The 16,678-nt window shown below is 45.5% G+C and overlaps 1 protein-coding gene across 1 annotated transcript in view; it reads right to left on the reverse strand.

Annotated features, from left to right (window-relative positions):
- Positions 1 to 533: 533 nt before the first annotated feature.
- Positions 534 to 16,678, reverse strand: part of Mpzl1 (myelin protein zero like 1) — a 41,540-nt gene continuing 25,395 nt past the window's right edge. Inside the window, exons 2-6 of the mRNA XM_021160641.3 lie at positions 15,828 to 15,994; positions 13,011 to 13,224; positions 12,113 to 12,245; positions 9,255 to 9,360; positions 534 to 2,029 (exon numbers count right to left, since the gene is read on the reverse strand). Coding sequence (XP_021016300.1) covers positions 1,928 to 2,029; positions 9,255 to 9,360; positions 12,113 to 12,245; positions 13,011 to 13,224; positions 15,828 to 15,994 — 722 coding nt within the window. The 3' untranslated portion in view covers positions 534 to 1,927. The remainder of the gene's footprint in view (positions 2,030 to 9,254; positions 9,361 to 12,112; positions 12,246 to 13,010; positions 13,225 to 15,827; positions 15,995 to 16,678) is intronic.

Here is a 16,678-nt window from a genome sequence, read left to right on the forward strand (position 1 = left end):
GGCAGTCCTCAGTGTCCCTGGCTGAGTAGATAGGAATACCTGCCCAGCAAGCATGCAGAAAGCAGCTGTGCTGTGCCGTGTGCTTTTCTACACTGGGAGAAGCCAGGAACAAGCAGCAAAGCCTTGCTGTCCATGCTCTTGTGGGGGAGACTAGTCGAGAGCAGAGCTGACGGGCTAGGGAGTTGCTGTTTTATTTCAAATCATTTTAAATGTGTGTGTGCGCATTTGTGTGTACATGCACACTCTATCGTGCGGATTTGGGGACCTAACTTAGGTTGTCAGGTCCAATGAGCCATCTTACTGTCCTGAGGTGGCTTTTATATGTTGCAGAAGGTCTAAGGGGACATCTGAATGCACACTTAAGCTAGAGAACAGATCTCACACAAGCATCAGCAGTAGTCCCATTTTAGGCTCTGAAGTAGGTTCACAGGTAGTGTGTTTCGAGGATAGAGGCTTGTGTAGCTGCAATGGTTCAGATGAAAAGGCTTTTTTATCTCTTTTTCCGTTTGGTTAAAAACGAGCAGACAACACCATTCAGAAATCAAAAAAGATGTATTAAAATATTCACAGACGTACAAATGAAAATATCAAAAAGTAACAATGAACGTGGTATCTCTCCAGCTGGATACATTTCTACAAGAAAATACAGGCAGGAATTCTAAAAGCCATCCCTTTTAGGTGTCTCTTCTCAATTCGAATGCATTCTTCTGCTCAGAAGACACAGGAAGCACAGGTCTGCCATCTGGACGTGACCTCACTGTTATCTGTAGCCAGGCCCAGAACGCAGAGTTGCAGGAGAGAGACCGAATACTCCAAAGGAGGTGGTGTGTGGAGTTAGGCCATGAGGCCTGCACACTGTCCTTCGAGCAGCTCGAACCAGGCTGCAGGCTCAGTCCAGAAAGGCCGGCCAGCAGCTAACGGTTTCTCCTAGGGAGGAAGGTTGGCTTGGCCAACAGAGGATTTGGTTCTGACTGGGCAGGGAGATCATGGAGCCAGATGTAGAAAGCCCTTAAGAAGGTGTCATTTGAACAAAGCCCACAGAGCACTAGCACCATATACACGGTCTCAGCACCACAGGAGATGGTAAAGAACCTGGTGTCAGGAGGTATCTAGAGTGTGCGGTTCATTGACAGCATCCCTAAGAGGAGGAGAAAGGAAGATGCTGCCTTCCACACGCTATTGTCATGCTGGGGCTCTGTAATCTGTACCCTTTTAACTACGACCACAGCCTCAGCCAGCTTCGCTGTCTGCACGCTGACAAGAACTCATTGTGAGATCGTAGCTAATAGCAGGATGGTGACAAGGACAATCTCAGCTCAGAATTCCCTCATATAAAGAAAAGCATCAACACTAACTTCTCAGACTGTCCTCGGGTGGTGTGGTTAACGGACGGTGTCTATCAGCTAGCACGGGCACAGAACAAATGGTCCTGATACTGTGAGAGACACACTTCCACTGAACATCTCACTAACTACAAGAAATGCTTAGACTGGTTGAGCCCTTAGATGAAAAAGGCCACGTCTGTCGGAAAGACTAACGGTTCTGCAGAGTCTTCAATAAGACAAACCGTCCACGCGTGGGACCACGGGAACCGTGGGACCACGGGAACCGTCCACGCGTGGGACCACAGGAACCGTCCACGCGTGGGAGCACGGGATGCTTCTGAAACTTTCCAGCTGGAAATGACTCTGAAGGAATATACAGAAACAGCAAGACAATTTACACATACGTAGACTCATACCATTTCACCATGCAACGTTGGCCTCTCACATCAGGAAGATTAAATAGAATATACATATCCTCTATACACATTTTCTGCTCTCTCCGAGTATACATGTGCTTGTCCTTGCCCGAGTTCCCAAGGCCACATGCGGTTATGGACATTTTCTGCACAAGCGTCCAGTTTGGAAATGTTTGGGGTGTCCTCTTAGTCTTTCCGGATGTCCGCATACACAACCGACTCTGACTTATTAATCTTGCCGCTGTGGTGTCCGCCAGAGTGGTCTAACTGTGCGTAAATGACTGGGCCCTGGAGAAGAGAAACCAATTAGAGGTTTGGAAGAACTGATGGTCCCTGAGCCACAGGAACAGAAGCAATCATTACAGACATACGTTGGGCCTCCAAAGCAAGGACTCGGCTCCCCTGAAGAGTTAAGATTCCATGTCATGTTGAGAATCGATCTTAAAATCAGAATGGGCACCCACTGAAGCCACCAAAGCTGATACATGAAAATTAGTTATGTTATTCCTTTTGGTTTTGTGTACACTTAGACATTTCCATAAAAAAATATATATACCATTCCTTTTTGGCAATGTTCCTTAATTTACTAGGCTGTCAAAGCCCTCATTAGCATCTGCAACTAGAACTGGGCGTAAGAACTAGGTTAGACCTTGCCCCACCCAAGGGCCACTTAGTATCAGAATCATCCCAACAGAACACAACATACAGACACTACCCATATGATTAATTTGTGCTGGTCAATTTATACAAATAGATCCTCAAACAGTTTAAATGTTCAATGTAAATACAACACAACCCGTTCAGTCTGACCCTATCATGATTGGTTCAACTTCTGAGGATTTGTGTTTCCTGCAACCTTCTCTGGTGTCAGGGACCAGACCGCTCCTCAGCTTCAGCCAGGCTAGGAATGCCCCATCACTGAGCTGCACTACCAGCCTGCTGGCGTTCCAGGATCAGGTAACTGTCCTTCTAAGCTTTTTCTTCTTCTTAAATAAATTCACAGTCTAAGAAAATGTAAAGAAAAACTCTAAATAGATTAAAGTAGAAGTTCTCCCCCTTCCACCTCAGCATCAAGGAAGCCAAGAAAGTCAAAGATGGGCATCAGAGTCCAATCCAGGAAAGCGAGAGAGAGGCTGGGCTGCAGGGTGCAGAGCAGACACCTGACTCTCAGGGACAAAGTCTGATGATGGTTCAACTGCCAGAAGGCACTTTACACTTATGACTTTCTCAGGTCCTTTCAATCTGTAAAACTGCACGTAAAAACAACAAAACAGCTCTAGTTTAAGAAAAAAAAATGTAGTGAGACCCTAAGTCAGGTCTTCTCCAAATCCAGGGGACTTTGAGAAGTCTAGAGGTGTCCTTTAGCTTCCTAATATAGTAAAACAGCAGGTTGTCAAAGCCCTAGGTAGCCAGAGGCCCAACCCACACCCTCCAGTGTGTAAGCTGAGATCCTTCCTGCAAAGTTCAGCATCCTGACTTCACAGGGAAGACAGGCCCAGGGTCAGGGCTGTGTGAGAGTAAATCATAGGTTGTAAAATCAGTCAGTCACTCGACCCATCTGGACTCAGGTAAAGTCGCGCAGAAGTCACGAGGCCCTCCCTGCAGTCTGGAAGATGACCATGTGATATTGGGCATACTCTAAATCTATTCTAACGACGAGACCTTTGGCCTTGTTATGAAACTGAAATGGTACCTGTGAATGACCTAGACAGTGCTGGACACTGTGCATGACAGATGCCATCTGTTACTGCCAATGTCATGTCACACAAACTTTCAAACACTCTGTGGTAACCGATCCTCTAAACCAAAACCAGAGCGTCTGCCTGACTGATGAGCAGAGTCGGCTGTTTTCAGCCTTTCGTTGTGGAGTGGTGGGGTTGCATGCACAGCAGCAGGTAGCTGACGCAGCAGGAGTAGGAAACAGAGAAGAAAAACATACAGAATCATCTCAGCAGTCACGTGACACAAGACTGCATTTTACGGGAAGGCGACCTGGAGAGATCATGAGACAGAAAGCCTTCCTAGGGCTGGACTGACTTTCTTCAGCTTCGTAATTACCAATGTCTGATCAGTTTGTTCTTTCTTCCCCTTAGAATACGACAGGTATAAAATCAGGATCTTCATTACTTAATCACCCAGAACTTTTGAGATTATGTAGGGGCCACACCCGATGAAGGGATGTATAAAATAATGCTGTGGGGGTGTGGTTGAGATCAGCGATTGGCATCACCTGGAACGGCTCTTGGAAGCCTGATTGTGAAGCTAGTTTGAAGGTGATGTACCCGGAGTCTCTGTGGATCATGCCTCAAGATGGAGCCCCGACGTCTAAGAAAGCCACGTGAGGGTAGAACGACAGAAAGAAGAGAGCGGCAACCAGACCCAGGGTAGCCTAGCTGCTTTACCAGATAGTTCAACATTCAACCACCAACATTTCTTCCCCAACAACTATGATAACAATGAAACGAAAGTTTTGTTTGTCTACCCCAACATTTTACTACAGAACAAGGCCTTAAACACTTTTCAGTAAGCTGAGTGTTGCAGTGCACACCTTAATCCCTTCTTCATTCCACCTTCAGCAGCATGTCCTAGTACGAGAGTAAACGATAGAGGGAGAATTCTGAGCTGACTGCATCGCCAGTGGAATGAATTCAATTAAAAGAAGAGACCACCTTGGGCATTGTGTTTCTTGAAAATTTCTGTTTTGTTGTTAAAACAGGATCTCTGTGTAGCTCAGGCTGGTCTTAAACTCGGAGACCCACCTACCTCTGCTTCCCAAGCTGAAAATACTCACTCCCGACCCTAGCACTCCCTGAGAGGGGACACCTGCCTTCGCCGGGTGCTTACAAACTATTGGCAAAACTCTATCTCCAGGATTTACTTCACTGGGTTTTCGAGGCCGAACATGAAAGTTAAACTATGTGTTATGAGGCTGAGACAACCAATTCAGATGATCAAGAGAGCTGAGAAGAGTTGGTCTAGCAGGGAAGAATTTCCAAGTGTCTTAGAACCACACAGATCTAGGACTGAAGACCACCCCTACCCAACCCGTCCCACCTCCTGCTGCTGGAGGGAACCTCTTGTGGTTCTGCTAGCCACCCTCAGTATTTGGTTTTGTTTGTTTGCTTGGTTTTGTTTTTCTTGAGGCAAAGGACTTCACTATTTGGGTCCTGGGACGAATCATGAAGTTATTTGTGCCGGTCACAATGACTGACCCTTGCAGGTGACCAAGAAGAGGTGTCCCACTCTTGGTCTTCAGGGACTGGGGACAAAAGAGTGTGTGGAGGTTTCTGGCACTGTCTCATTCATAACAGATACTGCATACCAGGAGACCTGGGGGTTCCTTCCTGTTAGCCATTTTTACACGATGCCTAAAACACAGCAGGGTGTGAAAAGGGCAAAAAAAAAAAAAAAGCAAGTTTGCGGCTGGCTAGTCAGAGTGACAGTGCCTGTGATCCTAGCACTTGGGAGGCTGAGACTTGAACTTGCACCTTCAGTGATAATGCCTCGGCCCTAATGAACACAAAGTGCCCTCAAGCACGCACAGAGGAACTCTTGGGACTCTGAGAAGTAGCTTACCTGAGAGGGAGGCACCATGACAGTATCAGAAGGTGGGCTGAGGTGAGCAAAAGCAGCCAGCAGGATTAATTACTTAGTAGTGGACTAAGGAGCTTGGGAATAGAGGACTCTTTGAAGCAAATTCTGAACCCTTATGGGAGCAGCCTCTATGCTAAGTTAACATGACCATGGAAACTATCATTAAAACAAAAAACAAAGCGGGGCATGCTGGCGCACGCCTTTAATCCCAGCACTCAGGAGGCAGAGGTAGGCAGATTTCTGAGTTCGAGGCCAGCCTGGTCTACAAAGTGAGTTCCAGGACAGCCAGGGCTATACAGAGAAACCCTGTCTCAAAATCCCCCCAAAACAAACAAACAAACAAACAAAACCAAAACCAAACAAAAGCCTATCCAGTAAATCTGAAAATCATGCCATTCACTTCATAGTACTGTGCCAATTGTCAACGGATTGATAAATTCCACTGACAGGCAAGGCAGAAACTTCATTAATTGTAACTTTTAAAAGGCACAGACTTAGAAAACAACCAAGTGCCTTCTAAGGATAAATGTGCTTCCTTTTGAGATCCAAGCTTGGAGTGGCCCAGATCGGCCTTGAGTTTTTAATCCTGACTCATCCTCTCAAATGCTAGGATTATAGGTGTGCCATAAACCAAGCCAAAGTATGCTTTATTCAATCTTACCATACGTACGTACGTATGTATGTATGTATGTATGACCTATCTACTTATCAATCACCTATCAACCTATCATCTGCCTGCCTACTTACCTCCCTACCTAAGTACTAAGTACCTGTATACCTTGAAAACTTAACCTAGGGTTTTGTCGAATGCTAAAAAGGATGATACTCTCTCCCACTGGGATCTCTAACCCTTCCTTTTTAACTGGAGTGTTCTGAACATCATCACTGTAAAGGACATGGCTGAGTTTACCATGGCCCCTTTGCATTCTCAGTTTTGTTTCCCATGGTTATAGTCACTAACAGTCAAAGGCAGCCCCCTCCCCCAATATTAAATGGAGAATTCTGGGGTTTTGTTGTTGTTTTGGGCATACCTCATTTTAGTCAGCATCTACTGCTGTCTTCAAGTTCACTGATGTTTTCTTCAGTAGTAGTTAATCTTTGTTGCAGCCACATTCCCCACCCCTTAATTTTATTCAGGCCCACTCTGTAGCTTAGGCTGGCCTTGAGCTTGCAGTCATTCTGTCTCTACAAGTGCTGGGCTTCCATCTGAGGCATCCAACGTCTTCCTTCCAGTCAGTTCTGCCTCACCTGTCTGATCTTTCTTCTGTCATTATGTACAAAGTTCTGTCTCCTTGTTTACCTGTAGGACTTAACATTTTTAAAGTCCTTGTTTCAGAATCCCATTATCTGTCGTTTCTGGGCTCGAATTTTAAAAGGTTTAATTTTTTTTTTTAATGCATGAACGTTTGCTTGCATGTATGTATGTGCACCGTGTGTGTGGCGCCTGGTGCCCAAGGAAGCCAAAAGGAGGTGTCATGTCAGGTCCCCTAGAACTGGAGTTATATACAATTGTGAGGCACTGTGTGGTTGCTGGGAACCAAACCAGGTCCTTTGCAGATACAGCAAAGGCTATAACTGCTGAGTCATCTTTCCAGCCCCAGTCTGGGTTGGTTTCTATCCATTGATTGCTGGCTTCTTGTTTCCCTTAGCCCTCCTTTGAAGCAGGGGCTCCATGTATTCTAGCTTGGTCTTTAGGCAATCCTCCTGTGTCAGCCCCCCAAGTACTGGTTATTACAAGTGTGTGTTACCATACCTGGCCATATGCCTAGTCATTTTTGACTGGTGCCAGACATTAAGAATTTGACATGACTGGGCACTGAGTTGCTGGCATCGCTGCGCTCCGTTGTGGCACACAGCTAAATTACTTGGGGGTTCGTTCAATTGTCTAGAGGCTTCTTTACATATTCTGAAACAGCGGGTGTAGAGCACCCTCTACTCAGGTCTCACACCTATAAAGGTGTGACTACTCCTCCCACCAGTGCCAACACAAAACTGTTCCCTGGTCTCAAACGTTTTCTATCATGTACACACAGAACTGTACTCAGCTCAGACTCTCAGAGATGCCACTCCAGGTCTCTCAAATGCTTCCAGACATATGGCCATGCACTCTTCTCCTACAGAACGTGGGTTTTTCTGGCCTAAACTCTGATCTCCACGTCCTATAGTTTCCCGTTTCCTTCCCTGCAATGCAGTCTGTGGCCCACCAGTGCAATCACAGGGCCTGCACTGTTTCTTCCCTTTGAGAGAGCAGAGTGTCATATGCCCTATTCTACAGCGTCTCAAAGCCACTGTCTCAGTGTTCCACGCTAGGAGATTGTTTTCAGCAGAACAATGCCCACCTCACTCCAAGGCAGAACAAAACTTCCCCAAGGCTTTGTTAGCCATTAACCCTATTTATAACTCTCCTGACGTCATACGACCCTATTCCTGGTCAGGGCCAAAGTCAGTAAACTGTGGACTGCTGCGGAAATGGAGGGAAGGAGTGGGAGGAAGGGTACAGGAAGGGGTTCTGAGCCTGCTGTTGTCTGTGAGTCTAGGTCTGAATCCAATCTGACCCTTCCTGGTGTGCTTTTACAAGTTCACAACAGGGCCCCAGTCTCCTTACTGACCCAGGTCTCCTCACATGTTAAGACCCAAGGACTAAGCCCCACTATGTTACTTAATATATTCTTTTTATTGTTTCTGAAAACCATCCAGTCCCTTTAGCTATCACCTCTTTAGGACAAAACAGAATTGGCCAAATTCCTTAGAATGATTTCTATTCCTTGCAGACCCCCACAGGCACTAAGTTATGAAGCTTTGAGGAAGCCACAGTTACTGTTCAAACAGCGCAGTAAAGGCACGATATGAACCAGGATGCTGCATCCTGTGCTAAATTCCCAATACTCTCAAGAGTTGCTACAATAAGTAGAACCCAAACACCCTTCCTTACTCATCTAGCCTATGAACTATTCAGACAAGTGTTTCCTCTCAAAAACGTCTTTTTTTAGATTATTATATTATTTTGTTTCTATATGTTTGAGTATTTTTCTGCACATATATATGTATATATATATATACATTCATCATGTTTGTGCCTGGAGCCTGTGTAGTCAGGAGAGGGTATTGGATTGCCTGAACTGTACAGATGATTGTGAGCCACCATATGGGTTCTGGGAATTGAACCAGGGTCCCCTGCAAGAGCAGTCAGTGCTTCCAATCCTGGACCATCTACCTCTCCAGCCCCCCTATTTTTTCTAAAGAAAATCAATTTTCTGTTTTATTATGAATACCACGAATATCAATTTTTCCCTGAAAATACATTTTCTGGTACTCTGCATCATAAATCTTGACCACTGTGTCTGGTTGTGAAGTAAATTGTTTTATTATTAATACTGAGAACATCAACGTTCTCTCCTAACTTCTGTGTGTGTGTGGGGGGGGCGGGGTAGCTGCCTGGTGAGCTTAAGGGGCACTGTTAGCTGTAAACTCAAGTCACCACACCCAGCCCTTTCTCCCTTTTATGTGGGTTCCGAGGACTGAACCCAGGTCCTCTTGCAAGAACTTTACCAAATGAACTAACTATTGCCCCAGCTCTTCCCTGATAAATTCTTACAGCGTTTCTTTTAGATTATAGTTTACTAAACTTTATTTCCTTGGGCCACTGAGGAATGCTTTATAGCTGACAAAGTTACTTGCTACTTGCACTTGGGTCAAAGGAGCCACGGTTTTTAGTAAATGTTAGTGGTGGTTTTGTGGAAAACTTGACTGAAATCCATCCGTTCTTTGTTACACACTTGGAGTCTTAGAGCGCCCTTTTAATTCCTCCATCTTCCTCCCTTTCTCTTATCTGATGGTTCTATCGTGGTGCAGGATTCGCCCTCATTCCCAAGATGTTATAGTGTACCAAACCTTAGGGCAGAGCGCCATCAGCTGTTACCTGGTGAGATCCGGCGGAAGGCGGACTCTTTACTAGACCCTCTGTGTCGGAAGGACACTTCCGTGGAGCCTGCTTAACTGGTGACAAACGCTCTGAGGTACTGCAGCTGATGAAGTGACGATTTGAAGAACAAATGTAAAAACAAAAAAATTACAATAAATGGAAACAAAAATATAACGATGCAAGTGACGGCAACAGATGCACAAAAGCAAAACGGCAGAAAACAGAACCATAGGTCTGCAGACAACCAACAGCTGACAATCTCCTCCCACTTTGGAAATCCCTGCATCCTTCTCAACCAATCAGCATGCAGCTGAGGGGAGGGACGACCCTGCGATTGTGTCTGTGTGGGGAGACATTATCTTTTCTCCGGCCATCCACCCTGCTTCTGGATAAATGAATAACCTCCACTGGCTTAATGGCCAAGACCTTTGGTCATCATCACAGGAAAGCATCTTCTAGATGAATTTCAAAATTACAGATCCACATCCAGGCCAGCAGCCCCCCTTGCTCCTTCTGTTCATTAGTTACCCTATCAACATCACAACCAAACAAAGCCAATAAACACAAAAACCTCAAAACTCAACGGCCAGGATGCCATGACCCACAAGAAACTCTGGCATGCAACATGTTACATGGACTGAACTCTGTGAGAGACAGGAGCGTCTAAACGAGTGCTACCTCAGGAATAAATCAGGAAAACTCAACCCCAGGAAGCAGGCCATTAGGGCTGTCATTAGTGCTGACACGCTATCTTATGAAGTCAGGAGTCTGGGGAGGATCACAGTCTGAGAGTCATGACTAAGACTACAGCATCCTGGCTGGGCATTTTGCAAACAGCCTTCTCTGGATGGGAGGCTATGCCCTAAGCCAAACTGTTTGATTGTTCTACAAAAAGAAGGTCTTAATCATTGACAATGAAATTCATGTATAAAAATCATACACATACACAGACACACCCCCACAACACACACAGACACAGACACAGACACACACACAGACACAGACACACATACACACACACACACACACACACACACACACACACGAACCTAACTTCACCTGGACGTTATGTTTTATGTTTTCAGTACAGTCAAAGGACATATTCCTGAACAAACCATAATAGCTATTGGGTTAGTACAGAGCTAGCTGGTTAGTATCAACAAGGGGAACATGTATACATAATATTAACGCGTAACAGGCAGTGTGATTGGTTACCATATATCTAGTGGGAGTAGAAGAGGAGACCCATCCCTGTTACAGTGCCTTCTGTATCTTCTAAGTGACAATGTATCTTCTATGTCATCTTAAGAAGGGAATCTAACCAGGCCTGGTCCCAGCATACCAAGAAAGAAAAGCAAGAAATGGTGGGGGTGGGGAAGAGGCAAGAACAGCAGCAACCATGGTGCCCAGCAGGCAGGACCCAAGGAATATCTTCCTGCCCACTTTAGTAACCGCAAGCGAGAACTACCGTCTGAAGCATTACTACTGGCCTAGCCTCATGCTGAGAACCGTCAATTCCGCTGTATTTCACCACAAACACTCATGCAAGGAGCAATACTCAGCAGAACAGAAGCATTCCAAGCAAGCAGCACCCGAATCAGAGCACGAAAGCTTGTTTAAACACAGCACTGCTAACAAGTCTAGGTCAGCAAAGCTCACAGAGAGGGGCCCCCGTCATCCGGGCATGTGGTCCCCTCTAACCACAGTCCCTCTAGGATGACTCAAGTTAGCTAGTGCGTGTGTGACGCTGCGCATGCTATACCAACTTGAAACCAGCCTCCACCCCCAGTCTTACCGCATGGGTGCTATAGCTTATATTGCGTTAGCTTTCCAGCTGGAGTGGGGAAAGAGAAGGTCTTGCAGTTAGACACAACCCTATACTCAGGTGTCCCTGGTGAGACACCATAGCAAAGCTATGTCTTCTTTCTTCCTCTTGTGTTCTGACGTTAACTCTTATTCTCTCAGTGCATGCAACCAGCAAACAGCGAAGTGATGGAGCTGCTCCTGTTGTAGTGGGGGTGGGAACTACAGCGGAGAGAAGCCACGCATGGCACATGGTGCATGGCGCATCGCACAGGGCTAGGAGGGCCATTCACTAGCAGAGCATCTCCAGTGGTGTTTTATATAGCCAAGCAAAAGGAAGGCCCTTAGGACAGTAATAGCAACACACTGCAATTAAACTATTTTTAACCTCTTCTCATTTTAATTTGTTTATGGGGGTGATGTAGAGGAGATAAACACACCTGGACCATGGCGTGCAAATAGGGGTCAAAGGAGACCGTGTCAGGGGTTAGTTCCTTCCTACCATATGGGCTTCAGGATTAAACTCCAGTCATTGGGGGCAACCATCTTTATCTGCTCAACTATCATGCCAGACCCTGTTGTTATTTTGAGACAAGGATGTAGCTCAGGGCGGCCTCAAGCCTACTATGAAACCAAGTATGATCTTGAATGATTTCCCAAGTACTGGAATTACAGGCATGTGACACCATGCCTGGCAAAATCAAACCCTTAAACCGTCTAAAGCATTACTTAAACTGAGTATGTGATGTCTGGCTTAAGAACTCTAACTGATGAGAGGACGGCCTGGAAACTCAGCACCTGACTGCTGAGCCAATCACTTCCTTAAACCTCAGGAGGAGACTACAGAACGGAGACTGGCATCCTATGTTAACTAACAGCGAGCCACTGACGTCTGCTTCCTCATACATAACACAGCGCCTAGGACTGTTTGAGCCTGACAGAAAAGCAAACAGGAGATTAATTCTGCCCAGTGCTTTCCCCATAAAGAGTAAGTTTTTATAGAGCCCGATTTCTTCTTCCCAACCCTTTCCTTACAAGGCAGCAGTTCTTACCCGGTATAATCCCTCTTCGAATGTTTTCTTCTGTAGAGAACGACCAGGACCAAGCTGATGAGCAGAGTGAGGCCAAGGACCACAGCAGTGACAGTGCCCACCACCACCCAAACCAGGAACACCAACAGGTTGTCTAGAGGAGAGAACAGGGTGGGACCACAGAGAGAAGAAACGGGATTTCAGTAGTTTAATGAGCAAGAGCCTCCCTGAGGCAAGTTATTTTATTTATCCTCTCTTATTAGCCAAATTCCACAGAGCAGCATCTAATGATGACCCACAGCTGGCATTCTCATGGCACATCAACTGAAAATGACCTAGAGAGCCAGGCACTTCTATACCCACAACCCCACTCCAAATTCCGTAGTCAAAGAAGAGACGAAAACTCTGCATTTCTATGGAAGACACTGACTATCACCTCAGACAGTATCAAAATAACCCAATCTCCTCCCCACAGCCCACCTCATCTAGCCTGAGCAAATCAGGTCTTTCTTGGTCTTAACACTGAACACTAATATGTCTGAAGTCAGTCACAGGCTCCAGATAGAGGCGTGTGGGAAAGGAAGCCACCTGCTGTGTACTGACTGAGCAGTTCCCAAGCAGCAGCTCCGCCAGGCTGAGCCCCGAGTGTCCAGAGATGGGAGGCATAGCTGGAAGGGCAAAACCTTCCCTGCAGGACTTGCGGATGTGGCTAGCATTTGTAAGGCTGGGGTTTGATATCCAACATCCATGAAAATTAAAAAAAAAAAAAAACTTCCTTCCAAATGTACCCTGAAACACAAATTTTATTCTCCAGCTAACCAAACAAAGCAGACCATCCATCCATCTATCCATCCATCCATCACATCAGCCACTGTCCATCCATCCATCCGTCCACCCATCAGCCACTGTGGGAAGTTACCTATTTCCACCACGTGGAGCCTAATGTGTCCTGGCCGCACAACAATGTCAGGAGGATTTTTGACATCGCAGATATAGGTGCCATTGTGAACAGCCTGAATGTTTTCTATATTGATTGATGCATCTTTCTTGTCAAGGTCCCCAGCCCAGGTGACTCGGTTTTTAAATGGTGGATAATCCCCAATGTACACCTGTCCTTGTGAGTAGTGGAAAAACTGCAAAGAGAAAAGAAGAACTGGTGAGCTACCCTCAGAGGCACACATTCTAGTCGTCTGGTAACAGCCACTCTGTGCTGTCAACTTCTTTCTAAAAAGATTCCCACAGAAAGACATGCAAATCACACAAGGGTTTGGCAAAGAGCCTTTTCCTCTCTAGTCTTTCTGGCTTCCACTATGGGATGACACAACAAGAAAGTCCTTGCCAAATGCTGGGTCTGTTGGGCTTCAGCTTTCCAGACTCCGGATCTGTAAAAAATAAATCTATGTTCCTTATAAATTACCCAGTCCTTGCCATTTTATTACAGCACAAAAATGGGCTTAGAAACCTCTTGTTCACCATAAGCCTTGTACCAATCCGTCCTTCTGCTCTCGCCATTCCCATGCAATGCACATCCCAACAGTCAACTATTTCACACACAACCCAAGTTCTCTGTTTTCTCTTCAATTCCTATCTGATTTCATAAAGCTTGATCTACCCGTGCCTGCCTTGAATTTCATAAATGAGGAACCAGAAGCTCAGAAAACCTTAGTGACCTGCCCAAGGTCACAAGACTCCAAGATAGAATTTAAACCCAGCTTTGATCCAAAGTTCATGTGACTACTGTTATTTAACATAGATTTGTCTTGCTTTCTCCCTTCCTCCCCCATCTCCAGCAAGGAAATAAACAATAAATTGTCAACCCAGTAAACAAGTTTGGTTCTTTTAAATAATCTAGTTTTCCGTTCTGTTATCATCTCCAAATAGTCCCTAGCTTGTACTCTGCACCAGCAACGATGACCCACACATATCACACCATAGAAGGAACAGGCACTGTGTGCCAGTCCAGGGACCAGAGGAGGAGAGGCAGCAAAGGTTCTTAAGATAAAACAAGGAAAGTGGGACTGGCTGAAGGAGGCAGAACCATCATGACCAAATCGCACACAGCCACTTCAAAGAACACAACTGCCCTCAAAGAACAGAGACGGGAAAAGAGAAGAGAAGAAAACTCAGTTTTGTGTTGTCCAGTGTGGAACCCATCTTCATGCAGCAGGAAAGCCAGTGTCAGCACTGAGGAGTATTTTGCTGCATCAGAACATGGCAGAGAGTATCCTATGGGAAAATGGAACATATGTTCTAGGGCAAGTGCCTCTGCTTCTAGAGTCACTAATGCATCCTGGGAACCTACTTTCACCACTTCACCTAATCTCACCCTAAGGACTCCAAACAGCCTCGGGGGACAGCACAAACATTTGGAGAACACATTCAAATCACACACTCATCCACCAAAGAAAGTCACCATTCTGTTTTTTTGGGGGAGCCCTGGCCATTCTGGAACCCACTTTGTAGACCAGGCTGGCCTCAAACTCAGAAATCTCCCTGCTTTTGCCTCCCAAGTTCTGGGATTAAAGGTGTGAACCACCATGCCTGACCCAAGAGTTAGACACTCTTACTTAATAATGCATGGCATTCTTTCCCTATCTAGTGCTGACAACCTAAAATGTACAACACTGATAAAGCAGGTGCCACTATCCAAAGGACACAATGGACCAACAGGAAAACAGTGACCTGAATTCTCTGCATTAGACACCATGCTAAGAACTTTCCTTTTCTCAGCACCCCTCTGTGGGAGGTTTTATGAGCTCCATTTTATAGAATGAATGGCAACAGTTGGTCCATGTCTAACAAGAACCCACAACATAACTAGCTTCTAGCTGGTCACTGATTTTCTGTGATGATTAATCTCAATTATTCATGAAATCCAGAAAGGCCTGGAAGATGGGTTTCTGAGCATGCGTATGGGAGATTATCATGTTGACTTAGTTAACTGATATGGGGAGGCTTGCCCACTGTGGTTGGTAGCATCCCCTAGGCTGGCACTGACAGTGTACAGAGGAGAAAGGGAGCTGAGTATGCATTTGTTGTCCTCTGCTTCCTTCCTGCCACTGTGATGTGAGCAGCTACTTCTAGCTCTGCAGTCATGACATCTTCCCTCCATAACGGATTGTGCTATTGAATTACAAGCCAAAACAAAACCCTTTCTTCTTCAAGTTGCCGTGGTCGGTATTTTATCACAGCAACAAGGAGAAAAGAAAACCAACATAACACATGTTCTGTCCAAACTTTTTGCATTTCCCTTCTGCTAGATCCCTGTCTGTCAGCATCCTGGAAATACAGGCCAGGTGGACTCTCATTATACCCAGGGCAGAGCAAAGACAGACAGATAGAGATATCTTAAAATAAATAGAAATTAAAAATGGGGCAAACGTAAGCTGAAAAGGCATGGGATGAAACACGGTCCAGCAGAGAGTATTCTGTGGAAGTGAACGATTCCAAATGGGACCTGATGGACAGAAGTGGGACACATGAACAACAATGACCACATGGAAAGGGAGAGAGTTAAGAAGACAAGGAAATAAGCTGCATTAAGAGATGCTGAGCCACTCTGAATTTTGGAACATTCTGAAGCAAGAGAAGAAAGAGCCTTGAAGTATCTCATTTCAGAAATGGATGCTCCGAGTAGATCACTGCTCCCAGGAGGGCAAGGGCAGTCTATGAGAAACAATGAACACAGGAAGAAGAGGAGGGATGGGGCAGAATGGGTGAGGGATGTGGTCCTTACCGACACGGCGCTGTCGGTGCCGTCTGGCTGGAAGCTCCAGGAGACCGTGGTCAACCATCCAGTTGTATTAGGAGAATCGAATGTGCAAGTCAGCTTCCCTTGTGTCCCATTCACCACAAAGATTTCTTTAGGAGTATGGACCTCCAAGGCTGATATTCTAGCTGTCACTAAGAGAAAAACAAAAACAAAAACAAAAAACAAAGTTCAAGAGCAAGATTTGGCAAAAAGATCACCGTAAATATTTACCAAAGAAAGAGACCTCACTGGGTTTCTTCAGAGTAATTGGCACTGTCTAGGCTCCTGTTTGTTTGTTTGTTTGTTTGTTGACTGTTTGGGAGATTTTTTTTTTAAAGATTTATTTATTTATTTATTTTATGTATAGGCGTACACTGTAGCTGTATTCAGACACACCAGAAGAGGGCATTGGATCCCATTACAGATGGTTGTGAGCCACCATGTGGTTGCTGGGAATTGAACTCAGGACCTCTGGAAGAGCAGTCAGTGCTCTTAACCACTGAGCCATCTCTCCAGCCCCGGGAGATGTTTATTTGGAGAAAAAGTCTCAATACATAGCCCAAGGTGGCCCTGAACTTGGAATCCTCCTTCTCTGGATTACAGGCATGGATTTGATTTAGTCTGAGTTATTATTAATTAAAAATTTTCACCAATTTGGCTATAGTAAAAAAAAAAGTTTTTAAATTAACAGATGAACCAGGTGTGGTAGCAAATGCCTTTAATCCTAGCACTCCAGGGGCAGAGGCAGGCGGGTCTTTGTGAGTCGTTTACACAGTAAATTCCAGGTTAGCCAGAGAGACCGAGAAATAACCTATCTGGGGGTAAAAGTCCTTTTG

This window comes from Mus caroli, unplaced genomic scaffold (genome assembly GCF_978045245.1).
Source record: "Mus caroli unplaced genomic scaffold, Mus_caroli_1 scaffold_1, whole genome shotgun sequence".
In the NCBI taxonomy this organism is placed as follows: domain Eukaryota; kingdom Metazoa; phylum Chordata; class Mammalia; order Rodentia; family Muridae; genus Mus; species Mus caroli.